Here is a 26594-nt window from a genome sequence, read left to right as displayed (position 1 = left end):
AGCTCCCGTCAAAACTAGCTTGTTTCTGACCAGAGGAAGGTGAGACTTGCGCTGAGGATGCATGTGCCTGGTTATCCTGAGCTAGATGCACGTTTTGTGTATTGAAACCTGGTTCAAAAACTCAGTTCAGACTTTAAATACTGTTTTGGCCATATAGCTGGAATGGAGGGAATGCACCCTGAAATTTAATTTCTTGAAGAGTTTCTACTTTTTGAATATGAAAAGTACCCTTCTATGAAGAATACTCAACTGAGAACATACAGGCTGTTCTGGAGCCTTGTTTCTGAAAGAGCAGTGTCAGGATTAACCCATTCCAGACACCAGCCTCCAGGAGGTTAGTGCACTGGTCATGATTTTCCCATAGGAAGTATTCTGTTGCTCGTGACCTCTTGTGTCCTTTCACAGCACAAAGCCCGTTATTCTTCTCATGGGAATGCAAGTGAAGAATAGGAACTTGGTGTTAGAGCTGATTGTGTAGCATTTCTATGAAGGGAGGTTAGTGTCTTGAGCATATTTCTTGTTTTCCCACCTCTGAAGTATTGAGAAGAATGCTTCATCCCTGGCCCTTGTTGGAGGAGAATTCACACTTGCTGAAGAGTGGGAGAATTGGGTTCCTGAGGTCTGTTCCTTTCTTCCTTCCCCTTCTCCCTTTTGCTGATGCTGGGATGTGAGAGCTCCTGCAGCAGCTGACACCAGTCATTTTACTGAGGGGATCACAGCGGTGATAGTTTTTAGCATCTCAAGGATATGAAGCACCTCTACGGTCCAACAAAGGGCAAGAAAATCAGTTTTTTCTTTGCTGGAGTGAGTGATCTAACATCTGGCTGTTTTCTGCATCTGCAGCAAAACTCTTTGATTTCACTTGTTTTTGGGGGGGTCTTTGTGGTGCTGAGTTTCTGGCGTTGTCATGAAATCGTAGCTGTAGTGGGGACTGAAAAGAGGTCGGAGAGACATTTGCAGGTTGAGTGGAGACTGTAAAGCAGACAGTAGACTCAGTATTGATGATCACTCTTGCTTTTCTGCTTTGTGTGTCCTGGCTATAGCCCAGGAATGCGTGGAATACCTGTAGCCATACGTGTGTGTGAATATGTCCCCGTAGGTTGTAGAAGTGCTGCCATGTGAAGGAGGTGGCTCATGGATATGAAAGAGGCATTGTCCTCTATGGACCCTCTGTTCTGTGGCTCAAGATCTTAACTGGAGTCCAAATCAAAATTTTTCTCCTTTGACAGTACGATTTTGAAGTAGTCTGGCTCATTTTGTCTCTAGCAGCATCAATCCTGTTGTCTCCACTTGTTTTGTGATAACTTTGAAGGCAGAAGGCAGCTCCGCGGGTTCTGCTGTCTCTGGGGAGCATGTGTTGGATTGATGGGTACGTGGCAAATGACTGCAGCTGACTGCAGCGTTGTGAGGGTGAATTATTGCTAATGGTCCATACGCCCGCCTTGCCCTCAGGTGCTGAGAGAACAGCAGTCAAATTGATCTGCTCTGTTGGCAACAGCAGAGAGCGACTGAGGGACCTTTATAAATCCCAATTTTTAATAAACTCTTTCTTCTTTCCCCTTCATTCCTCCCCTTTCCTTCCCCAAACACACAGCGTTGGCAGGAAAGCTTCTGAAATTCTGCATCTGATCTGGGGCTGCTACACTGATGTGATGTGCTGTTCCCCTCGTAAAGAGCAGGTATGTCAGAGAGACAGGTCATGCATTTGAAATGTGAGGTCCAGTGGGGATGCTGTGGCTGGTGGTAGGGGTTTGGGGGGACAGAAGGACCATGTTGGAGCTGTTCCTGCTTCGCCAAGCTCTGTGTTTTAAATGGAAAATGCTAGGTTAAAAGTCGTGTTGAAAGTTTAGGTATAGGACTTTGGTATAGGCAACAAGATGGAGCAAATTGTTTTATGTATTGAAGTGCATGAAAAATTACTACAGAACAGTGATTTTTGTTCTACATATATTTTTTTCCCACTCTTCACTAGCTCAGTAATATGTTTTTATGACTACCTATCACTAAAGCCTGATTCAAAAACATTTTATGGAAAACTGAGATGTTGAATATACTTTAATAAAACAGGTTACTGTTCATTATAAGGGGAAAAGTTTTCATACATTGGATAATTTTGCCTCTAGGCTTATAGTGGGCTCGTGTTGTCTGAACTGCTGCTAACTACATATGAGAGCACTGCATTTTCCTGTACTTCAGTGGTAAAGGGAGGCCTTTTATGAAGGCTGTAAAATGTTTTCAGGCAGAAATGTAAAGAATTTGGAACATGTAGCTATTGTTAAGTGAGATAAAAGCTTTTGTCTTGGGAAAAGTAGTATCATTCAGCATCTGTTAGTTTGAGTTTATTTTTCCTGCAAGAAGAAATTCTACATTTCGTCTTTTGCTGGTCAGTCTTGTTTTTTGTAAGAATTTGCAGAAGAGCCAGCAAACTACGGCAACAGTAGGAGTTTTCCAAGAAAGTATAGCTTTCATAACACTATGGAATAGCCACGTCTTTCTTCTTGCATTTGAGGCACAGTTTAATATTAGCTTAGTCTGGACTCTCTCAGTCATACGCTCATTTAGTAAGGAAATGTAAGAGGCTGTTCTGGTTCTGTGTCTGAGGTTGCAAACCTCACGTGCTGGTACAGGTGGGGATGAGAAAGGTGCTGTCTGTACGTAGAGATCTTGCACTATATTTCTTAAACTTTGGTGTGGCTTGTAGAACCATACAGTGGGCTACCAGAAGTGTCATATTAAAACTGATTAGATGTGTGCTTAATGAACACTGCTGCGTGTGTGAAGTGGCAGTGCAAGTCTTTCTGCGTAGAGGCTTTATACAGCGTGCCAGGCGACTAACCTCTGGAGAACACCTTGGTATCTGCTCTTTTACTGTGGTCAAACACTGGAACCAGTTGCAGAGAGGCTCTGGAGTCTCCATCGGTGGAGATACTTGAAACCAGACTGGGCTCGGCCCTGATCTACCTGCTCCAGGTCGCCCTGCGTGAGCAGGGGAGCTGGACTGGGTGATCTCCAGAGGTCCCTGCCAACTGCCGCTGTGCCGCGACGTCTGCGAAACTGTCTGGGTTCGGCTTCAGTGCAGCTGCGTTACCTGGTGCAGGGCTGGCCACCACAAGCTCCTCATTACAGAAAAGCTTTGAAAGTAGAAAGTGAATCATCTGTTCAGCTCTCGGACAGGTGGGAAATAGAAGAGCCTGACCTGCTGTCAGCTAGCTACAAGTTATGGCGAGCCAGAATTGGTTTTTATGAGGGGTTTGGATGAGGAACCGCTGTGCTGGCGTACGCTGAGGGGACGGCAGGGAGGCTGGTGAGGCAGGGAGCAGGTGGCATGATGCAGTGCTGTCAAGCGCTGATGCTGATGCTTAATTCCGGCTGAAAAGTTGCTTTGTCTTATGACAGTGGTCAGCACGGAGTATATTACGAATTAAGTGGTATATAACGTAACACACTTTCTAATGTGAGGATAAGGATCAACTTGAAAAATGGTGGCCTTGGGACTCTAAAAGTGTTGTGGGCATTTAATATTCTCTCTGCCTGTCTTGCATTGTGAATGAAGAGCAAATAAATGATTGTGCTTTCACTTAATGAGGTGGTAGAAGCCCTTCTTCTGGGGCTGCAACATTACGTATGATAGGAATTTTTGGCTACCTGAGAAACTCATCTGCAAGTGTGTGTGTGTGGCAGAGGGTGTAGTACACCCAAAAAAGTACAAAGACGTGGTGTATAACATGGTGTCAGAAAAAATTTCAGGTTTTAGTCATATTTCCCTTCCTGTCTGTGGGTAAGGGAAGGGGCTTCAGAGGGAAACAACATTCCAGCTGACCTGCGTGGCATAACAGCCAGGCTGTCTGAAAATTCCCTGGAGGAGTTAGCAGAACAGCTCCCATGGGCAGGAAAGCGAGGGATGCTGGGCGGCAGTGGAGGACGCTGGCTCTGGCGTCCCGCATTCACCGGGCTCGTGCTGCTACATCAACTAGTCACAGGCTATCCAGATTTTCAGGATTTGGTTCAGGACCTTCTCACCAGCTGAGCTGTGGTATGCATGCACATCTGGGCTGTGATATATATGTGTGTCTGTAGCACCCTGATTGTGAAGTGTGCTTAGTTCCTTATACAACGTAATCTGCTGTGGTTTGCAGCAAATTACCAATTAGACTGGCAATCGGATTGTTTCAGCAATTGCTTTTCTCCTCTGTATAGCACAAGAATGGGGGGAGAAGATCCTGTTTACAAGGTAGATAATTCACTCTTCTGTAACTATCCAGGTGTTGTGAATTTTTACAATCCGAATTCTATTTTCTGTCTGCAGCACTGCTGCAGCACTGAATTTTCAGTTTGTGACAAACTCGTGGCCTTAGCCTTGTGTTGCGTCTCATATGAAATGTTTGTCAAGGCTGCACAGACAAATCAGTTTCTCGAGGCGTGGGTGAGTAACCTCGGTGCAGGGTGCCCGTCCTGGACCTGCGCTCCCTCCGCAGGCCCCCGATCCTCGCTCCCCCATCCCACCCCTGCCCCAGCCGGTCCCCAGGTCACAGTTACCACGGGAAGTGCTGCAGCTAAATGAAACACTGGAATTGGACGTGTGTGTGTGTGTGGGAAAGCATCTTAACTGAAATCACACTCGTGTACAGCTGAATTTGTGTAATCCTGGCAATAATAATGTTTTACGCTTCTATAAATGGACCGAATGACTAGAGAGTATAAGCAATTGCTTAATGTGTAACTTAGTTTGGAAATTAAGAGACTTTAAAAGCCAAACCTTGCTCTTTCAAGCCTGCTGTTTGCTTTTGTTTCCTATGATCTATCTCTGAACTTCATTGTGTATCTGTCTCTTGTGCCAGAATTGAACTGGGAATGCAACGTATTGTGTTGCAAGGTTAAGGAAATGTCCTGATGTCTGCTTATTTCCAGTCAAACTTTGTCTTGGACTTGCAGTCATGCAAAAGGAAAAAAATACTCTGAATGGATTCTCCTTTAACATTTGTCCTAAAATCAGAGGGTTTATTTTGAGTTAGCTAATCTTTGTTTGCAAAAATGACTTTGAATAGGAATGGTTCCTGCTTTTAACTTTTATGAGCACTGTTATAGCATAAAGTCAATAAAGATTTCAGAATTTAATATGCAACCCCCAAAAAACTAATAAGCAAATATTAGCTTTGGAATGCTTAATGTTTTCTTCTTAATGAATGCTGATGTTTCACATCAGGTAAAGCAAGTAAATACGAAGTTTTCCTCTTTGCAATTAGTAGAAATGGTTCCCAGTGCAATGCCAATAACCAAAATTGCTGTTAGAAGGTGAGGCTGGTCGAAGAGCCAGTCATGGCATATTTCTGCCACAGAAGCAGAGTACGTGTTGTTCCCAAGTTACTCATAGAACAGGGATCGGAAGGGATGGTCCAGTCCTGACACCCACCCCTAAAGGAAGATCAGATCTGCTCATTTCTTTCTAGACTGCAACGCCCAAGTTTTTGTGGACACCCAGGTCACTGGTTAGTTACAGGGAGGAGCTGTTGCTCTAGAGACCTGCGTGCATCAGAAATGGTGGTTTATTTGCACTTTAAGGTAAAGGTGGAGAATCAAATGCCACGTACTTGAACTGTGGGGATGAAGCCAGGATGGTGTTTGCACAGCGTGTGAGGAAACTGGTTTTTGAGGCCTGTCTTGGGCTGAACACCAGCTGCCTGTGGGAGGCAGCAAGCAGGGAAGCAGAAGTGGCCCAGCTTTGCCAGCGCGGTGTCCGTCTAAGCCTTCCTTGTTCTGAACGCTGCTGTGGTGATGCTGTCACTTGGGGATGAGAATTTTTCTTCACATTTGACCTATGCTTTATGTTGCGTATGTTATGTATATCCACTTGAATTTTTAAGTAGTCTAAACTTGGTTTTTTTTTGTCCCCTCCCCACTTGGTGACTGGTTAGAATAGAATGGAATATTTCAGTTGGAAGGGACCTACAACGATCATCTGGTCCAACTGCCTTCTAGTGCTCGAAGCTTTTCTCATAATTCCAATTCTTGCACTTGCAGCATTCATAAACTTTATTAATGATGTAAATGGGGCTGATCTGAAGCGTATTCATTTTTTCCCCTCCTTGCTTGCTTACGGTGGGCAATCAGGTTAGTTTGTGTCCTGTCACAAGGGATCGGAGCTTCTGTTGTGATGGGACAGCCATGGAGTCTTGGTGCTGAAAACCAGAGGTTTTGCAGTGTGCTCGGTGTTGGCTTTGCTTCTAAGGATTATTTTATATTTGCTTTTTGTCTTCCCCCCTTTAGATTAGGGATATGATCTGTCTGTGAGCCCCAACATAATGCTTTCTAGCTCTAGCAATACTCATGCTGAGAAAAATCACCGGTGGGATGAAGCCCTGAATGTTTCAGTTCCAATATACTTATTTGCAACTTCCTTTCCAATTCTGGTAACACAGACTGTGGATTTTCAGTTCAGTTACTGCCATATATTCAAAAGGTATTTTTTTGATTATTATTTTCAGTGGTTTGTTCTGAGTAGTAGGCTTGTGTATGCAGGGATTTTCTGCATTATTTCCCACTCCATGAACAGCTCTGGAAGATGGCTTTGTCATTGACGTTTTACATTAAAATTTGTTCATTTTTCTATTCTCTCCTGAGACCTAGCATAGAAAGTCTGCATTTCTGGTGATTTCGGTGCACCTTTATAATTTCTTTTAATTGTCTTTTTTACATTTGCCTTGGACTTGATTTGAACAGGTGTATTTGCCACTGGACCAAAACAAGCTAAAGGTTAAATATCGAGCTTTTCCTGATGTAATCGCTACAACTTCTTACATGCCATGTGTCTGTTCCTTAGTGGCGTACCATATTCTAGGTTCTCTGTGTGACTATGAGACAAAACCTTTCTATTCTGCATGAATGTGATGTCGAGTGTTCTGGCTAGCTTGTCAGCCTTGCCCCTTGCATTGCAAGGTCTCCAGGCAGCAAGAGCACACTTCTCATGCCTCCCCCCTCCCAAAATCCTGGAACATTTGTGCTGGTGCTGGACTGCAGGCAAACTGAAATTGCTTGTGACTAAGAAAGTGATATTGATTCTTATGGAAAGATGTAGTGCCTTGCTAAAAGGTATGAGCAAAAATATTTATCCAGGTTTTCCATTTGGTCATTAGGCCAATGTACTGGTGCTTCTGTTGCTAAAAATCTGATTATTTTTAGTTGCATTACGGGGGGGAAAAATAGGTAGATCCTTGTAAAATAGTCCTGTGGGCATTAAATAGAATTTAATCTGAAATTAAAAGCATAATGGCTGTACTTAGGATTTGTCTTCCCTTGTATGTTCTCTCTCATATAGCTGAAAGTGGATGCTTAGGAAAGAATATAAAACAAAACAGCATCTGTGATACCTCCCCCAGCTTCTAAGTATTTGAGGTTTACAGAGTTCCTAAGTCAGATATGTATAAAAACCCTTAATGGATTTCTTACCTGTGTGAACCTATCAGACCTTCTCCTCTGGTATTCTTTATATTTAAGATGGTGAAGGTGAGGAGTTACAAATGTCAAATGACCAGCTGGTTTTAATGGGGTAGCCTGGGTTTAGGTCTTGTATGGAATTCTCTGGCACAGTCATTAATGGTGTTTTCCTGTGGACAAAATGACTTATTTCACATGCTGTGGGTCTCTTATTGTCCCAGTCTTATTCTGGAGAAGTCAGGAAAAATGTATGTATTTCCTTTCAGATAAAAATATAAAAACCTTGGATAATCATAGCTTTAAACTGTACAAAACAAATCTGTCTTGCATTCAAGCCTTTCACTTCTCAGAACATTGTTGTGAACCACATGCTTTGCATTTAGCCTGAGATTTAAAAAAAAAAGTTAGAGGGTAGGTTTCTTCTGTTCCATCTTTCCTAGAAATTTGGTTTGTGCTTTATTTTAATGTGTTATCTTAAACTTTTCTTAGGGCTTTTTATATTGAATTTTTTATACTTTGTAAATCAAATTGCAAGTTTAAGTGGACTCGGTGAGCAGCCGAGTTGTAAGTTTTACAGTCAAGTCAAAATACGTTTTGACGAGAAGTATCTGCGTTAGTTTATTTTACTCTGTAGTGTACTCTGGCTTAGTTTTCTGAACTGTGGCTACTTATGCTTCCCTCCTTCATTGCCCATGCGAGAATAACTTTCTTTAGATTGTCTTAGCTGTGAAGCCTGTTCTGGTCTCTTGTTACTGGTGTGTTGCTAATAGTTAAAGCACTGAAAGTGCTTCAGTCGGTGTCCAAGAGCCCTTCCCTTAAGACCACGTTGCTGACAGCTAGCCTCAATCCTTCTTTTCTAATTGGCATTTTGGCATCTCCTCGGAGTACTGCTTAATTCTTTTACTGCTAAGCTCCTTTTCTTCCTTCCTTTCAGATGGTTTGGTTCCTAGCTCGTTCCTGCGTGTTTTCTCTGACCAGCAGCTCACGGCAGCGGCGCCTGACGTCTGTTCGGCTGGTGTTCGGTCTCTGCTTATGTTTTCTGCCCTTCCTTCCCCTAGGCAAAACCCGATAATTTGATCAAATTGCTTGTAGGCTCATAACAAGTGCTCGGTGTGTGGTGTCTTTTTCTCCCTTTTTTTTCTGAGGAAGTACAATTCTGGAAGTCTTTCTAAAACAAGTTGTTAATGTTTATTTTCCTTTTATTTATTTATTTTTCTCATGGGCTTGCTTTCTTCCCAATTTCCAGCTGGATACAGTGCCTTTGCTGAAGCGTTGCACATGCTGGAATTGCCTGACCCCCTGATGTATTCCGGGATGGCAGCTAGGTGACGACAGTTGAGGATGACCCTGACTGAAAAACTGCGCGAGAGGATATCGCGGGCGTTCTACAACCACGGGCTGTTGTGCGCTTCCTACCCTATCCCCATCATCCTCTTTACTGGACTCTGTATTCTGGCTTGCTGGTAAGTCACACAAAGTACTTGGTGTCACAGGGTGCTGCTGCTTTGTGGGGTTTTCATAGCAACACCATGAACGTGTTCAGGTTTCCCTGTCTTGCAGGCTATCCTAGAAGCTCTTTTTTTTTTTTTTAACATGATAGGTTTTTGTCATCTCTTTGTGGGACAAAAGATAAGACAGGGATGAAGTATCTTCATGTGGCTTAATCAGTAAATAGTAAAAGCTAATTGAATAAGTGAAGTAAAGCAATAAATAAAATAAAAGTAATCCCCAAACACCTGGTGGTGGACTCCAAAACCATGAGTTAAAAATGGGGAGAAGGAAGGTTGATCTTTTTCTCCATACTTGCCTATTCTGTTCTCCCTGAAGCTTGTACTCTTCTCTTCAGCCCTTGCCTTGGCATGCATGTGGTGTTTGTTCTTGTAAATGGACTCTAATTTGGAAATGAGTTGCAGCTGAATATATTTTTGTGATCAGAAATGTTCCATGGGCCTCTTAATAATTTCCAGTGAGGCATTATTGCTACTGGAGTTGAGAACTTTTGTGCTCGGGTTTTTGCACAGACACATGCACAGACAGATTCTCTTGTCAAGATTTTAATTGTAAGTATCTTGTCTCTTTTGGTCAAAACAAACCCTGTGTGGTGATGTACTCTGCTCCTCTGCTTTTAGAAAAGCTCCACCTATGTTGATATAGATACAGACAAAAATTTTTCTTTGAGCCTTGCTGAGGGTAAGATGGACTTCTTTCACATCTACAGTTAAAAGATTATTGAAGTGATTATTTTCATGTATTGAAAACCTGTGAGATCACTTCTCATGCCTATGACTCCTGAAGGTTGTGAGCAGCAATCGAGGCGTTGCTTTCCTGATTTTGCACTGCTTCATATGAATTCCTGGGACTGTCAATGATAATAGTTTTATTTTCAGATCTCTTGTTCTGTAGAAATATGAAGCTTCTGCAAGGTCCAAGCAAGTGGATTCTACGTTCTCTTGATCTTGGTTGATATGGTTCCAAGTAACGGCTCTATCTTTTGACTTCAGCTATGCTGGATGCTGCTTTCACATGTCAGGCCTGCACTAGCCAGAACAGAGTTCCACCATGAGTCCTGAGTCACCATGCCACAGCGCTCTTGCTTGCTAATTGCTTCTCGGAGCTCCCAGTGGTATTAGGCTCCTGTTTTCAGTTACCTTTCACGTGCTGTTGCCTGGGGGTAAATGCAGGAATGCAAGACAACTGCTTCAGTATGAAATGTTTATCCATACAAATGTTGCATTTTGGAAGGGACCAAAATAAAAACTGCATGCTTACTCCCTTTCCTAAATTTAGGATTTCCCAGACAGCAGGAAATCTGTTCTAGGATTACTAGCAGCTGTCCTCATTCTTCTTGGGGACCTCGTGCCCACTAGGTCAGAACTTGTATCTGTCCTGTCTTTGTAGTCATATATTTCAAGCAGCATGAATTAAGGTGTTTCCACTAGCTTCCCTGAAGCTTCACAAACCAGGTTGTCTTTGGCAGATTAGCTACTGGTAACTGTGTATTTGTGGAAGTGTCTGCATTATTCGGTGCTGGTATTTGAGGATTCTGCAGTTACTGGTATCCTTTAGACTGTAGAAACTTGTCCAAGACATGATGAAACGTAAACTGGATAGTCTATATTTTCTTTAATGAGTTTCAGTAACTCATTAGAAAAGCAAATAATGGGCCTAGGGGAGACAGGAATTTAAAAATATCATGATGCCCTTTGAGAGCAAGGGTACCTGGGCAAAAAATTGAAGTGCAGCATGGGTAAAGTGCTCCCTCTTTAGAAGCAGTTTTTGGGGATGTTTCAGTTCCTGTTCTGAGCTGCTCTGTATTAACTGGTGTTAACTAGGTGTTAATTCTGGCTTGAGAAGTGGCATTACTAACTAGGTCAAAACTATTCCAGAGCGGCAGCACTTCCTCGCTTGAGCGTTTCAGTGTGGTAAGACTGAACTCTGACAGGATATCCATGCACACGATACTCTGAGATATTTAAGTTTAGTTTTGCGTAGGGTCTTCCTCTTAGTTTGAGCCTGAGGTTGTCTTCATTATTGACCCGAATGATGGAGCAGATTGCACCCTCAGCAAGTTTGCAGATGATATAAACTTCATATATCATGAACTGAAAAAAGGAAAACTGGATGAAGTGGCTGGATGAAAACCGGAAAGAGTGGCTGATACACCAGATGGCTGCGTGGGCAGAGAGGAACTTCATGAAGTTCAACACAAGGAAATGCAAAAGGAAGAATAACCCCAGGCACGTGTACAGATGGGGGTCAGCTCTCTGGAAAGCAGCTTTGCAGAACAGGCCAGGGGGTCCTGATGGACACCAAACTGAACGCAAACCGCCTATGTGCCCTTGTGGCAGAGGCAGCCCACAGTATCCTGGGCTGTGTCAGGGAGAGCATTGCCAGCAGGTCGAGGTGATCCTTCCCTTCTGCTCAGCACTGGGGCCATACTTAGAGTGCGGGGTCCAGTTCTGGGCTTCCCAGTAGAAGAAGGATGTGGAATTAGTGGAGCCAGTCCAGCAAAGGACCATGAAGATGATGAAGAGACTGGAGCATCTCTCCCATGAGGAAAGGGTGAGAGAGCTGGGACTGTTCAGCCTGGAGAAGAGAAGGCTCAGGGGATCTTAGAATCACAGAACCGTTTATGTTGGAAAAGACCTTTAAGATCATCGAGCCCAACTGTTAACCCAGCACTGCCAAGCCCACCACTAAACCATGTCCCTAAGCACCACATCTACACGTTCTTTAAATACCCCCAGGGATGGTGACTCCACCACTGCCCTGGGCAGCCTGTTCCAGTGCTTGACACCCCTTTGGGTGAAGAAATTGTTCCTAATGTCCAGTCTGTCTCAAGTTCCTAATGTCCCTGGCGCAACTTGAGACCATTTCCTCTTGTCCTATCGCTGTTCCTTGGGAGAAGAGACCGACCCCTACCTCGCTACAACCTCCTTTCAGGTAGTTGTGGAGAGCGATGAGGTCTCCCCTCAGCCTCCTCTTCTCCAGACTAAACACCCCCAGTTCCCTCAGCCGCTCCCCATCAGACTTGTGCTCCAGGCCCTTCACCAGCTTCGTTGCCCTCCTCTGGACACGCTCCAGCACCTCCATGTCCTTCTTTGTGGTGAGGGGCCCAAAACTGAACACAGGATTCGAGGTGCGGCCTCACCAGTGCCCAGTACAGGGGCACGATCACCTCCCTGCTCCTGCTGGCCACACCAGTTCTGATACAGGCCAGGATGCCGTTGGCCTTCTTGGCCACCTGGGCACACGGCCGGCTCATGTTCAGCCGCTGTCGACCAGCACCCCCAGGTCCTTTTCCTCCGGGCACTTCCCAGCCCCTCTTCCCCAAGCCTGCAGCGTTGCCTGGGGTTGTGGTGGCCCAAGTGCAGGACCCGGCACTTGGCCTTGTTGAACCTCATACATAAGAAAATACTTTTTTACTTTAAGGTTGTTAACAATAGGAGCAGGTATCCCAGAGAAGTGGTGGAGGCTCCATCCTTGGAGATACTCGGAAGCCATCTGGACACGGCCCTGAGCCACCTGCTGTGGCTGACCCTGCTCCGAGCAGGTTTAGCCTAGCCGATCTCCAGAGCTGCCTTCCAGCCTCAACTGTCTGTCATTCTGTCTCTGTGCTTTTTGGTCTGCCTATGAAGTTTATAAAGGAGCTGTGCAATGCAAAATGATTTAGGACAGTTGTTTTTAAGCTCCCTTTTCTGTTTCTCCAGTGTAAGAGCCATGTTGATTTACCAAGGTGTTAGGAGCGTCCCCGTCCCCACCACGCTTGCTTCCTTCCATCTTCCGTTTTTTTCCAAGCTGAAAAAGGAAGTGGTGCTTAAGGGAGCACATATCCTTGCTATCAAGTGATTTGAGAGTAAGTCCTGTTTTCTTGGGGCTAGGTAGCTTGGCAGTTGCAGTCTATGTATTGTTCATACATTTAAAACAAGAAATAAAACTTATAATATCCACTTACAATGAAGCGGCATTACCAAGTATATTGTATTTCAGGTTCCTTGGCTTGTACTGTAATTTGAGTATTTTCTTGCCAGATCTCAAATTCAGGGGCTGCTCTCTACAGTGAGCACTTGGTAAATATCCTTAGTAGTCCGAGAGATGCCTCCTCCTTGTTTGCTCTGTGTGGAATAATCTGATGTTTGTGGTATGTGGCTGCACACAGTTGTTAGCTCGTGGCTTGTGCAACTATAGCTGTGGAACGCTAATCCCTCAACAAATGAGTAGGGACTATGACCATGTAAACCTGGAGCAAGATATTCAGTAACTTTTCTGACTTTTACTGCACTAGAATCCTTCTAAACAAGTCTTTTCATCAGCTCTAGTGAAATCTTATAGGGTTTTTTTGGGAGGGCAGGGTGCCAAGGCCGAAGAAAGGACTATAATTCCTTTTTTAATCAGGATGCCTGAATATATAAAATGATATGAAATAACAGGAAAACAGAAGTGATCAACAGTCATCTAAATGGCTGCTGGCTATTTATAGGCTGGGGCAGGAAACTTCAAAAGTATTGTAGCAATTACTTGGGAAAATGAATTTTTGTCTAACATACTAACTCACTTTAGATTGAAGTTAAGTCCTGGAACTATGTCATGTGGTGGGCATTGCATTCATTACGTGCTCACCCTCTTCTTCTACTCTTTCCTAGGCATCTGCAATTGGCCGCTGTAACAAATAGGCTGCTGGGCTGACCCAGCACAGCTAGCTGTATGTATATTTGTTTTAACCTGTGTCCATCTGAATAGCCTTCCAGAACGCAAAACTGGCAGCTGTCGGGCACGTTCAGCACGTAGTGTGGGTTGGGGGCTGTCTGCAGGACCCGCTGCAGGCAGTTGCTTACAGGAGCTGTCGGATGGCCACCTCCTGTGGAAGCTTTCTGTTGGCTGCAGGGAGGAACTCGCTGATGGCCACGAAGTGTCACATCTGCATTTTTTTCTTGCAGTCTTATCGTGAGGACTCTGAATAATCGTCTTTGGCACCGATTTACTGCTGGAATTTAATTTGTTAACGGAAGTGTTCCATTTTCTTAGGACAGATCTCACTGATTCATCTCATCCACCTCACTGTGAAAAGTGAGAAGTGTGCTGAAATTTGGAGAAAGAAGCTGGTGGAAAAAAATCAAGGCCCAGCTTCAGGGTAGAAGCTCAGTGAGGCAATGTTTCTGTCCAACATGATTGGTAAGAGAGTCTCAGCACTGTTTGCGTAGTAATGCAGGTTGGTGTCTGAAACAAGCATGGACCAATTAAGTAGTAGGAACTACAGGTCTTTCTAATGAGGAAGGAAGATACACAAGTGATCCAGTGGTTTCGTGCTGACTTTTATCAACAGGGAAGAAGCTAATATCATCCTCGGTGTTGCTGAGAAGGTTAGTCCCTGTCCCTGAAGAAGTGGGTGGAAAAAGGAGAAGGTAGTAGAGCAAAAAGGAAGCATTCTGTATTCTTCAGCCTTAAACATGGTTAATAAATACATCGTATTGTTAAAGCAAGCAAGGGTGGATCCTACATCCTGAATTCTTGAAAGGGAGAGAGGTTAAATAGAGTCTTCTCTTCTTCTGCACCTGTGTGCACCCAGAATCAAGGAAAGCTTGTAAAACTCTGCTACAGAAGAAATTAACTCAGTTGTTCTCGTTTTCCTCCCCACATCTCAGTAAAACTTGACCATCTTTGTGTTCAGCTAACTTTTTTTAAAAGCTGAAATAAACCATATGGTCCACAATTTATCCAGCATCAGTTCTGGTTCTCAATCAATGTGGCAGGAGTTAACCTGTGGGTGTCTCTCCTGTTCTAAAAAGGTCAGGTGTCAAGGAACAGGTAGCACGGTCACTACAGAGTGTCTGTATAGATTGTTTGAACGTATTCCGTCTTTAACCTTGGAAGTATTTTGAGTAGAGGCTATTTTTGATGTCACCTATAGACAAGACATAGCATATCTGTTTTTGTTAATATTCAAAGCAAAAGCAAAAATTCCTATGACTCGTTCTTAGTCTATAGTCTTAATCAAAGTCTGAAAATCCAAGTTAGTCTTCACTTCAAAAGGAGGGGTTTCTGCTGAACTAGCCTATTGACAGATGTAGGGCTTGTTAGTTAACTTCTTGTTTTACTATGTATCCCTTTGTGGGTGGCATTCATTTTCGTCATCCCGCTTGAATGGATCTGCATTAACAAACATTCCGGTTCTTTTCCGGTTCTTTTCCGGTTCTTTTCCGGTTCTTTTCCGGTTCTTTTCCGGTTCTTTTCCGGTTCTTTTCCGGTTCTTTTCCGGTTCTTTACAGGGACACACTTAACTGAGTGTTTCCTATCTTCCCCCCGCCACCGGTAGAATGAGAGTGCCACTTAAGCCTATCTGACACAAGAGTAATTCCTCCACCCCAGCTCAGAGAAGAACAGATGATACCTATAAATCTGGTAATCAGGGTAAATTTGGAATTCCTGTGTAGTCTGAAGAATAGTTAAAGTAAGAATTTAAAATCAAACAGTTGACTCTGCGAAGCGGGTTTAGGAGAATTAAACAGGGTGCATCTTTGCACTCATTATTTGACTGAAGCACTAGGTTCTGCTACTAAAGAATTGTAGAACTGACTGGAACCAGAGCCCTTTTGTGTGTGTGCGCATGCATATATTTCTTTCTAAGAGAACATTTCACTATCTCACAGGTTTGTACTATCTTGTGTGATAACCAGAGGAACTGAGTCGCTTTCAGTCTCTTCACGTTCCAAATCCACAGAGAATAGTCTCCTGTGGGACTGGATGATGAAACTAGAAGCAAGTTCTGTGTAAGACCTCTATTCTGCTTCGCATAAAAAAGGAAACTGGCAGCGCAGAGCAAGGGGAATCTTTACTTTTGCAGTGCAGATTTTTGAGGGCCCTGTCAGTGGGAAACAGTGCAAAGCGACTGTCACGTATTCAGAAGCAGGTATTATTTATGCACTTACCAAGGCTAAACAGGGAACTGTTGCTGCCAAATATCTGGCCTTCTCTACCCACTGGCAAGACCCTTTTTATCAAATTTCAGATCTCTCATCAGCAATGGGTTTTCAGGTTGTTCTATCTTTGTGACAGATAGTTTAGGCTGGAAACAGGCTAAAAGCTTGTTCTACAGTGTGCAAAATGAAGGTGGTAGCTATTTTAAGGCAATGTATCACCACTTTCCCTGTTACCTAAGACCTGGCAGCTCTCTACTTTCCTTCATGTTCACCAGCAGAAGACTATTCTGGGATGGTGGTGATCTCCGCTTTGATTCTGTGAAGGAGGAATATGCAATTGCAGGGTTTGCAGTTCTGTTGAGTTGCCAGCTGCCTCGAGCTGACCTGGCAGTTCTCCATCTTGGCCCTCTAAGCTGTCTTGAAAATATGTAAAGTAGTTGGATGAACATTTTAGCTTGAACCTACCTCATGCTTGGTGACTAAAATGCGCTCTTGCTTGCCTTCAGCAATACCAACTTGTAGATGATCTATTTTTCCTTTACTTTGGATTGCGGAAGGGTGTCAGGGTGCGCTGTTACATGAGCATCTAAAAATAACACTTCTCAAAAGCAAAACTTATTTTTGAGCTTTCCTGTCACCTGTTTTAGATCCTACTTTTCTTCCCTCCTTTCTCCATCCTTTCCATTCTGGTGTTCACCTCTTTCCCTGATGGTCAAAAAAAATCTCTAACAGAGAAATGTGAGGAGAATCAAACCTGAGTGGTAGAAATCACTTCCCTGTAACTGGCTTAAGCACTTCTCGCGTTTGGTAAGAAGTGCACATGTGACAGGCCTAGGTCCTTTCCATCTCGCAGTCCTTGCAGCGTTCAGTGTCTGTGGGAAGCCAGGATGCTTCTGAGAACTCAGCAGCAGCTCTTGGTTTGTTTTGTTTTGTGGTTGTTTTTTTTTAAGTACCTCTTTACTTAAAAGATGCTCCAACATTGATGTCTGAGGTAGTAGGTCTAGTGACTTTCTTGGTATCATTTGGGTGGTTCTTTCTCAGTCTGTCCTTTTTTTTGTCTCTGCTGTCAGTCTGTCTCAGGTATCACTGACTAGATCAGCTGGACTTGACTGCCTGTATAAGGCTAATTAAATTAAAGAACTAATGTTTTGGCATCTTACTGACATAACTTACAATAAGCATAATCTAGAATGTGTACTTTTTGTGTTCTTCCATCAGACATTCTCAAAATCTTTCATAAACATGAATCCTCAAATATCACTGTGATACAAGTAAATATATGTCCCTGCTTCCCTTATGGGGACATATATTTATGTTTAGTTGGCTCAAGATGAGGGAGCTTTTGAAGAGAGTCCCAATAGTAAGTCTTGTTCCTGAGCTCTGCTGCAAAACAATGCCATAAGCAGTCTATGCTATCTAGATCATGTTGTGATCAGGACTGGAGGAGCTAAACATACGTGTGTACAGACTACACCTCCTGTTTTAACCTTTTTAACCTTTTAAAAGTGGATTTTCTGTGCAGCCTTTTCTCTGAAGATAGCTGCTGAAAATGTGGATTATAATAAAAAATAGTTCTAGCTTTTTTTGTGTGTGCCAGACAATCGTCTGGGAAGTCCTGTTCCTGTTGGGTGCACATCAGTGTCTTCTAATATCACAGCTGCCACAGCTCTTCTAGTCTCAGTAAAACATAGAACCATAGAATGGTTCGGGTTGGAAGGGGCCTTAAAGCTCATCTAGTCCAGCCCCCCTGCCATGGGCAGGGACATCTTCCTCTAGACCAGGTTGCTCAGAGCCCCATCCAACCTGACCTTGAACGCTTCCAGGGATGGGGCATCCACAGCTTCTCTGGGCAACCTGTGCCAGTGCCTCACCACCCTCACAGTAAAGAATTTCTTCCTAATATCTAATCTAAAGCTACCCTCTTTCAAAATATGCAGATAATATCACTAGAGGCGAAAGCTCTTGCTCCCGATGAAGGTAATAACCTGTGAGAGTAAAGCCATGACTGAAATGTGTTATGTCTCACTGTCTTGAACAGTGATGAGTGCTAGAATTAGGACTCATTAGCGTATGGGGAAATGAAGAGAATTATGTCCTACTTGGCAACATGGCATTTGTTGGCCAAGCAGCCTGGAAGTGTAGAGGAAGCTGAAGAGCCCATCAATGTGACCTGCAGAAAACTTCAGATTGGAGAAAATCTAATGCTGTTTTGCATCACATGAGCGAGAGGCAAACAGTGTGAATAACTGCAGTGTTCGATGCCGCTTTCCTCTTCCTTACCTACCTAGGGATAGATTAAAAATATGGATTGGAGGGAGCATATAGATCTCTTCCTACAGCATAAATCCTGTTCCATATTCATGGTTTAATCAAGTTGCAGGGAAATGCTGAAGTTGATTTAGATATCAACAGATCTACCCTGACCACAGGCCTGAAGAGGACGGTGGAATATGGGAGTGTCTGTTGCCAACAGCTGCAGTAGGATATAGTCCTCAGCAGTGCACAGACATCTCTAGATTTTTTTTTTTCTTCCATCAAAAATTTCCCTTTTCTTTTTCCCCTCATTTTGTTGCCCTTGAGTTTTCCAAGAAATGCCATTTATTCTTTCCTCCATTGAATTTGCATGTACTTTCAAATTTTTTGGACAAGTTTGAAAATCCTAACATGAAAAATAAAACCCAACAAAACAAAAATCTTGATCATTCAAAAATGCCATTAAGGAACTGTGAGTTGCTGTGCCGAGTATTTTGGGAGGTGGCTTGCACTTCAGGATGGGAGTGGTTTGCTTCTTTTCCTCTACAGAAAATTAAACTTTTTTTTTAACAATAGGAAAAACAAATATGGGATTCTCAGCTAACCTTCCTATTAGCTGCCGTGTCTTGCATCTTTCTCCAAGGCCTCATGTAACCCCAAGCCAACTGGAAGCTGTGCACAAATTGCCATTGTTTAGATGAACATTCCTCCTTCCCAACTTCTCAGGTAGCTTCCGTAGCTAAAGCCAAGGCTACTGTGAACAGCCGGTACATATGTAGGAGGAGGTCGTTTGATAGTAGAGGAGTTGACACGCATCTCCACTCCACTCTGGCAACAGGCATGTTTCTTGTCCACAAAGTGGTTTTATTCAGATGTAAATATACTAGTGGCTGAGAAGCAACATGGTGGAGCAACTGAGAACCATCTCCAGAGGCTAGGTTTTTTAAAACACAGAAATACTCTTTTTTCCAAGTTTCTGTGGTATGTAAGCTGGCGTGTTAAGGCCTTTCTTTGTGGCCTCAAGCACAGAAAAGGCATAACAGAATCCAGAATTGCTTGATGTGACATGCTCAATACTGGCAAAACATCTGTGATTATGGCCAGGTTGCTATTTTGCAGACAGCTGTGGAAATTCAGGTCCTTCACCTTCCTCTGCTGTTCTCCTGTCCCTCTACTGCAAGTTGCTGCTCTCACAGCTCTGCCAGCAGTTCAGGTTAACCCCCTAATCCACGGACAGGGGCGAGGCCTATTTAACATCACTGTTAATGACCTGGATGACGGAGCAGAGTGCACGCTCACCATTGTAGATCATGCCAGACGTGGGAGAGCAGTCAGTATGGTGGAGAGCACGGTTGCCATTCAGAGACACTTGGCCGCTTGGGACGATGGACTGACAGGAGCCTCGGGAAGCTCAGCAAAGGCGAAAAGGCAAATGCAGAGTCCCGCACCTGGGATGGAGTAAGCCCCTGGAGCAGGACAGGCTGGAAAACAGCTTTGCAGCAAAGGACAGGTTGGACATGAGTCAGGCAGCGTGTCCTCGCAGCAGAAAGGCCAACTGCATTCTGGGCTGCACTAGCAAGGGTGTAGCCAGCAGGGTCAAGGAAGGGAGTCTTCCCTCTGTTTGGCCTTTGTGAAACAACAGGTCCTGCGTCCATTTGGAGGCTCTGCAGTATGAGGGAGGCGTTGACATACTGGAGCACATCCAGCAGAGCTATTGGAGTGGGGAGCTGTAGAGTACCACAGGGGAGGAGAGGCTGAGGAGACTGAGTATCTTCAGCCCTAAGCAGTGATCTTACTGCTGGCCTACAGCTACTTACTGGGAGGATGTAGAGAAGGTGGAGGCAGATTCTTCTCAGGGTACGCAGTGGAAGGATAAGAGGCAATGGACAGATGGGAAATTCTGAATAGATCCAAGGAAAAAAAGTGTTCGTTACGAGGGTGATCAAACACTAGACTAAGTGCCCAGAGAGGCTGTGGGACCTCAGTCCTTGGAGATATGCAAACCCAGACTGGACTGGCTCTGAGAAACCTGCTCTTGTTGGCCCTGGTTTGAGCAGGAGTTTGCACCGGAGCCCTCCAGAGATCCCTTCCACACGGGGAGTCTGTGATGTCTGGAGGTCACTGCTCGGAGCCCTATCTGATTGACTTTTGAATAGCTCCAATGATGGAGAGTCCACAGCTACTCTGGTCCCTTTTCCAGCGTTTGACTACTCTCATTGTGAAGAATTTTTCCTTATATCTAATTGGAATTTCCCTTGCTGCAGTTTGTGTCCTTTCCCTGTACACCCCTGAGACAAGTCTGGGGTCATCTTCACTATAACCACTACTTGATTAGCTGAAGACTGCATTTTAGATTCCCTCCTCAGTCTCCTCCAGGCTGGATGAGTCCAGTTAACCCAGTGTCTCCTTTTCCACCATGTTCTCCTGCCACATCACCGTTTTGGTGGCCTCCGCTGGACTAGCTGTGGTAGCACAGGCTGGTGAGGCTGGCAAGCACCTCTGGAGGCCATCTGGTCCACCCCCCTGCTCATGCTGGATTTAGGGGTGCTTTACTGAATGAGCAGGATGAGGAAGGGTGGCTGCTTGTTCCCTAGGCTAGGTGTGGGCGACTGGGACGAAGGGAGGGATGCAGTCATCTTCCTGGGAGGTGGCAATTTATTGCTTCTGTAGGCTGAGTGCATGGTACCCACAGAAATTACTTTAATCTCTGGCTATGGAAAACAGTTTTCCCTACCTAGCAACTAGTAAGAGGGCAAAATCCTTGCATCCCAGCAGGTCTTCAGGAAGTGAAAAAAAATCCATTACACCTCTGCCAGGATTTGGGGCATTTTTCCTTTGAAAGATAGCAAGAGTTGAAAGAGTTCTCAAGGTAGGATTGTGTGCAGGGCTAGCTGAATCTTGCTAAACTAGGAAAAAGTGTTTGTGAAACGTTCAGCATCCAGAAGAGCTCAGTGTTTTCATCACCCTTTGCTTAGTGCCGTAGCTGTGACCTCTGGCAGTGGTCAGGTCCTCACCACTGGCTGTGGAGATGCAACCATCAGCTGCATTGCTCTCAGCGTTTCCCGCAGCTTCTGGATATCGAGGCTTCCTGATCAGGTGCAGCACCGGGCGCTGCTTGTTTCGGCGTATCTGACGATAGCCTGGTCCTAGAGATGAAGCTTCAACCAGAGAAGCGACAAGATCACTTCTGAAACCTCAGCTGCTCCACTGGTGCTTGTGAGGCAAAACCAGCATGTCCCGTTGTTGCTCCTGCAACGCACTGGCTGTTTAGATTTTGTGCCTCTAAATGAGTTAAGTTCTATAAAAGATTATTGTTCTGACTCCTTAAAACTGACAGGTGATTGCACAGGGAAATCCACCTCTGGATAAGCATGTAGTATGAATCTAAAGTGTTTCCCTTAGATTTCTGGACTTAGGCATCAACATCAAAATCATTTAGTGAAAAAATCATTCTTCCTCGGTCACCTGTTCAACTCATTCTGCTTTGTTTATCACATATACTCAATTTTATTCTTTTAATTTATGTCTGCGTCAGCCTCAGTCAGACGCAGGATGATTGCTATATGTATCTCCCCCAGGCTTTTGTTTTCAGCAGATCATGTGTGACAAGCAGGTGCTACGTGTCGTTTAGAAGGACTAAAACTGATTGCTGCTTGTGAGAGAAAAGAGCCTGTGCTGTGTCTCTAGATTGTGGCTTTTGTTGGGCATTTTCATCTCTGATGTATTACGACATGATTTTATTATTTCTTTTTCTCTTCCCTCCCATTGCACAATGAAATGATGTTGTATTTTTGTCAGACTAATAAAGTAGCAAATCCAACAGGCTTTGCTTCTGATTTCATTGTTCTTTTTCAGCCTTTTGTTGTTCAGCCTGAAGCCTTGTCTTTAGCCGTTGCTTGTCTCCTCCGTGGTCTTTGATGGTTCAGGCTAATCCCTAATGAAGTGGGCAGAGTATTGCATGAAAACAATCCCAAGGCCTTTATATTTATTCTGGCAATATTGCAAGAAAAGTTCAGCTGTAAATGGGAAAATATGTCAGAAATGTAAGGCCTGACAGATTCTTGTGCATCAGACAACAGAAGACAGAATTTACATCGTCAGAAAGCTCAGGAAACTCAGATCTCTGGTTCGTTTTGGTGCTGACAATTCCCACTTGTTGGTTGATATCTCTGTAACAGCAGTCTTGCTTTTTCCACCAGTTCAATTCTGATATGGTTTTAATCACTTTTGAGAACCTCTGGAGCTAAAAACACTATTCTAAACTCTCTTTCAAATAGTATGAAGTCTTTGTTGTGGGATAGCTGCTGCAATCATCTGAAGATTGTAGTAGCAAAGGAGCAAGAAGATAAATATTTCGTAGCTGTTTTGGTGTCTCATTGCTACTGTTAAAAGCGCTTTGAGGACCAATGAAGTTAATGACAAATATTGGAAATAGCTTAAATCTTAATGAGGAAAATTAGGTGATGAGTATAGGGTTTGGGTCAGGAAAGCAGCCATCTGAATACAACGAATGTCTCATTTTTGTGCGGGTTACAGAATAGTTGAGACATGGCTGTACTTAACGTTTTTAGCACTACTAACTTTCAGGTGATGGAGAGTAATACAAGTGAGGTCCTGCAAGAATGTCCCTTCTTTTTCTCCCAGGACTTTTAGTTATCCCTTTCCAAGGGAGAAAGACCAATTATCCCTTGTGTTGGGGAAACACATCAAACAGTTCCTATGAGAGCTAACGCCCTCTTGTTTTGCAGCTGTGTCTCCTGTCCTGCAGAGGTTGGATTTAGCTGGAGCGGGCTCATTTTTCATGACCCATTCGTTTTTTGAGCTCTTCTTGGAGACTGTCTAAAAGCCTAGTTAAACCAAAATGCAATGTTTCTTTCTTATGTCTTAATCATAGTTATCCGCTGCTGAAGCTGCCGCTGCCTGGAACAGGACCTGTGGAGTACAGCACCCCCGTGAAGGATTACTCTCCACCCTCTCCAGACGCGGGTCTGCAGCAAGGGGATCTCGGCGAGCGTCCCGACTGGGTGAGTCCTGCACTGGGGCGGCTGGGTGTGTATGGGTGGGAGATGAGACGGTGAAACATCCCTGCTGTGCTACCTACACTTCACTGTAATCAACGGAAAATATTTCTGGTGACGTGTTGCTTTATGTAACTGCTAAGTTTAGGCTGTATTTGTCTTGTATTAGTCTTACTCTATCAGAAAAACAGGTGCAAGGCGTTTGCAAGAGTTAAAGCTTTGAAATGTTGTTTAAGAGCTCATTTTTCAAGGAGAACTTTATCTAAGGCAAGTAGTACACTTTTTAAAGCATGATTAGGTTTTAAATAAATTTAATGATGGGTTCTGGCATAACAGACCCCAATTTCCTAATGGCATATGAAGGCACGCAGTTTCCCTAGAGCAGCAGGACAAGCCTCCTGCTGACACGCAGTGCTTCACATACCTGCTCTTGGCCTCCTCTGAAGGGTGAGAATAGGATTTAGTCAGCCTTTTCTGCTCTTAACTGTCTGTGGAGATGTTGCCTGTAATGACGATGGTGGTTTTGGTGTTGTCAAGCTCTCTCTGAAGGGATCTGGATTCTGGCTATCAACCAGCCTGTCCTTCGAAGATCACTAACTAGCTGTCAGAATGGAAATGTCTGTCTGGCCTGGAGGTGGAAGACAGACTGTCCAGCTCCTCAGCACTTGCAATTTTCTCTCCTTTGGCTTTAAAATACTGCGTCTAGCAGGGTTTTTTCTGATGATGTAGGTAGTCTAGGCTTCACCTCTAAGACATAGAGTTTTTTCTTAGGAATTAGAATTTAGGCAGCCAAAGAATCTGGCTGTGGAGTGTGGTCTAGGGAGTGTAGGGATGCTTGAAGAACCTGGTGAATTGGGTATAATCTAAAGGTGGGGTTTGGGTTTGGTTTTTTTTAATTGGCTGGTATGTATCATGCAGGTAAACGAGACTTCTATCCTTATGTTACGAGTAAGGAATTAACTTTTCTTTTGCATGAACAAACTGGATGCTTTCCAAGAAGGCTGATAGCCTGGTCCAGGAAATGAGGAAACAATTCTAAAGTCATCCTTTGTAACCTGCATTGTTCTCTTTCATTCCAGGGTCTCTTAAGTAGAAGTTACCTGTTGGGTTAATGCTTTTGATGCCTGCAGCTCTCTGCTCTCTCCATGTGTGCTCTTTTCACTGTGATTGAAATCATTTGCCGCCTTCTATGCTCCCGGGTGCCACTGAGAGCTTTTTGCACTGTTAACTCAGGCTGCTGCTGGCTGATTAAATCTTCCCTTCTGCTTTGTCGCCTAGTTCAGCTAACAGAGCACAAACGTTCTGGCTGCCACGGCACGTCAGCGCTGCAGTCCCCAGAGCAGGGTCAGCAGCCTGGGCACAGAGACCAGGAAGATTTAAATGGCACACAGCAGAATCAGCACAGGTTGGGGGAGCCGCAGCGTTGTGAGAGGCATCTGTGAGAGGCAGTGAGTCCCTGCTCCTGCCTTTCATTCCAGTACCAAATTCAGCAGGAGCTGTGAGCCTCTGCCTCACAAAGAAGTGCAACAGACTGCTGCCAAAATGGTCAGTGGCATTTTGCCTCTTTGAGAAACAGACTCTTTTTGTTCTTGCTAGGTTAGTACTGTCATGTTTCACCTCTAATTCGAGAAAGGAAAATACAGTCTGGCAAACCTCTTCCTGAAAGGTTGCCAAGCTGTGGTCTAATTCTGCTAAGCAGCTTCCCACTCACCGTGTGTTTTCATTCTCCCTCTGGTTTTCCCCATAGTATGTTGGTGCTCCTGTGGCCTACATTCAGCAGATCTTTGTGAAAGCTACCGTCTCCCCATGGCAGAAGAACTTCCTTGCTGTTGATGTATTTCGTTCACCGCTGTCCCGCGTCTTCCAGCTAGTGGAGGAGATTAGAAACCATGCCCTGAGAGACAGGTAATTACTGTTCATTAAAGTTTGTGTAGAAGGCAGACTGGCCCACTGTTGTACACACCCGTCTTCTAAATTACTGCCTCGTAAGTCTGATTGTTAGCTTTGAATTTGTAAGATTCTCAAAATTAAAAGAAAACGAGGGATCACTGTTAACAAGTGACATCATATCAATCTACATGCGTAGAGCAGTTTAGCTTTTGTGCTAGAGAACTCGCCTGTCCTCTAGAGACTGATAATTGTCAGGAACCTTCCAGTCAGAGTCTTAGGCAGAGGGGTCTGGAAGGGTCCTCCAAGGTTATACCTGTTACAGCAGATAGCAGCGTCATATAATCCCTTCATAAGCATGCAGGTTTTGTATTAAAGCGAGTTCATTTGACCCCACCGTGCCTATTGTGAAGCTCTTCTAGAATTTCATGTGGTCAGGAACCTTCTCCTGACTTTCCACTTCGGCTATATTTAGGACCAGTTTATACTTGCTTTTTTTTGTCCTGACACGGTCTTTGTACAAAAATAGCTTTCCTCTGCTTCCAGATATTTACAGGGAGAACTCATACTCCCCACCCCAAATCGTTGTTTGTTAAGCTAAACATATGAAACTGTTGGCTTACTCTGGTAAGATGGCTCTGTTACTCAGTTGGTCATCCCGATTGCTCCTCTTGGCACTGTTGTTGTTAGTGTATCATTCCTGAATGTGGGAGATTAGAACTGTACACAGTATTCTCAGAGAAGTTTCATTTGTGCATTATTTTCCATGGAAATGCCTTTCCTGAAATACGGTGAGATTGCAGGTCCCTTTTTCGTGGCCAGTCACATCAATTTTACACATTATGAAGTGATTGATTAACTTCCCCATGTCCCTCTGTCATTTCCAGCTGATGAGCTCCCACCTCATAGCAGAAGCTCTTTTTAGTTCCCAAGTCTTGTACTTTGCGCTGTTAATAGAAAGGGGATTAAATTTATTCCAGCCCTCGCATCATCCATTTCAGATATTCTGTTCCTTTTCTGTATGAACGGTGTTTCTTTATTTTGTGTCATTGGCAGATGTCCCTATATCTTATTCCAAGGTTATTAATAAAAATATATAATAATCCCAGTTCTGTGAACTGTCTGTGAGAAATTCCACTTTGTTTTCCTCAATACCAGCGGTTCCCCTTTCAGCAGCCCCATGACCATTTTCCTGTTAACCTTGTTCTTTACTGCATCACAATTTTTGTGCTAACTTCTGTCTTTTCTGTGCATTTTCTGTGTGGTGCTGCATCAGAAGCTTTATTGGGGCCCAAGTAGATGAGATCTGCTGTGCTTTTCCCATCCAAGAAGTCAGGCAGTTTAAAGAAAAGACCACTCAGATTAGTGTGGCATATTCTCTCTTTGTAAACCAAGAATACATTTTATACACCTTAACTTGCCTATGTTTTTTTTAAATAAGTTTTCCTTCGAGTTCTAAGTTTTTATTTGTGGTCAAGTTCTTGGCTGGGTTTACTTCCTAAGGACAGAAAGGCTTCCCTACTTGTCTGTCTATGTTCAGTGAGAATAATGATGCTGAGAACAGGCCAAGTGTGATGAAAAATGGTGA

The 26594-nt window shown here is 44.0% G+C and overlaps 1 protein-coding gene across 16 annotated transcripts in view; it reads left to right on the top strand.

Annotated features, from left to right (window-relative positions):
• Nucleotides 1-26594, top strand: part of SCAP (SREBF chaperone) — a 70966-nt gene that overhangs the window by 14498 nt on the left and 29874 nt on the right. For 9 of the 16 annotated variants that reach the window (XM_075144423.1, XM_075144410.1, XM_075144409.1 and 6 more), the window contains 3 exons: nucleotides 8678-8894; nucleotides 22996-23125; nucleotides 24867-25024. In XM_075144423.1, the coding sequence (XP_075000524.1) occupies nucleotides 8773-8894; nucleotides 22996-23125; nucleotides 24867-25024 (410 nt within the window). In that variant the 5' untranslated portion in view covers nucleotides 8678-8772. Of the gene's footprint in view, nucleotides 1-1594; nucleotides 1680-8677; nucleotides 8895-15657; nucleotides 15699-22995; nucleotides 23126-24397; nucleotides 24665-24866; nucleotides 25025-26594 lie in introns of those variants that run through there. The other 7 variants (XM_075144418.1, XM_075144417.1, XM_075144416.1 and 4 more) reach the window with 4 other exon arrangements.

The sequence above is a fragment of the Calonectris borealis genome, chromosome 2 (genome assembly GCF_964195595.1).
Source record: "Calonectris borealis chromosome 2, bCalBor7.hap1.2, whole genome shotgun sequence".
NCBI lineage: Eukaryota > Metazoa > Chordata > Aves > Procellariiformes > Procellariidae > Calonectris > Calonectris borealis.
Note: the sequence above shows the minus strand (reverse complement) of the source record. Positions and strands in the feature narration are given on the sequence as shown.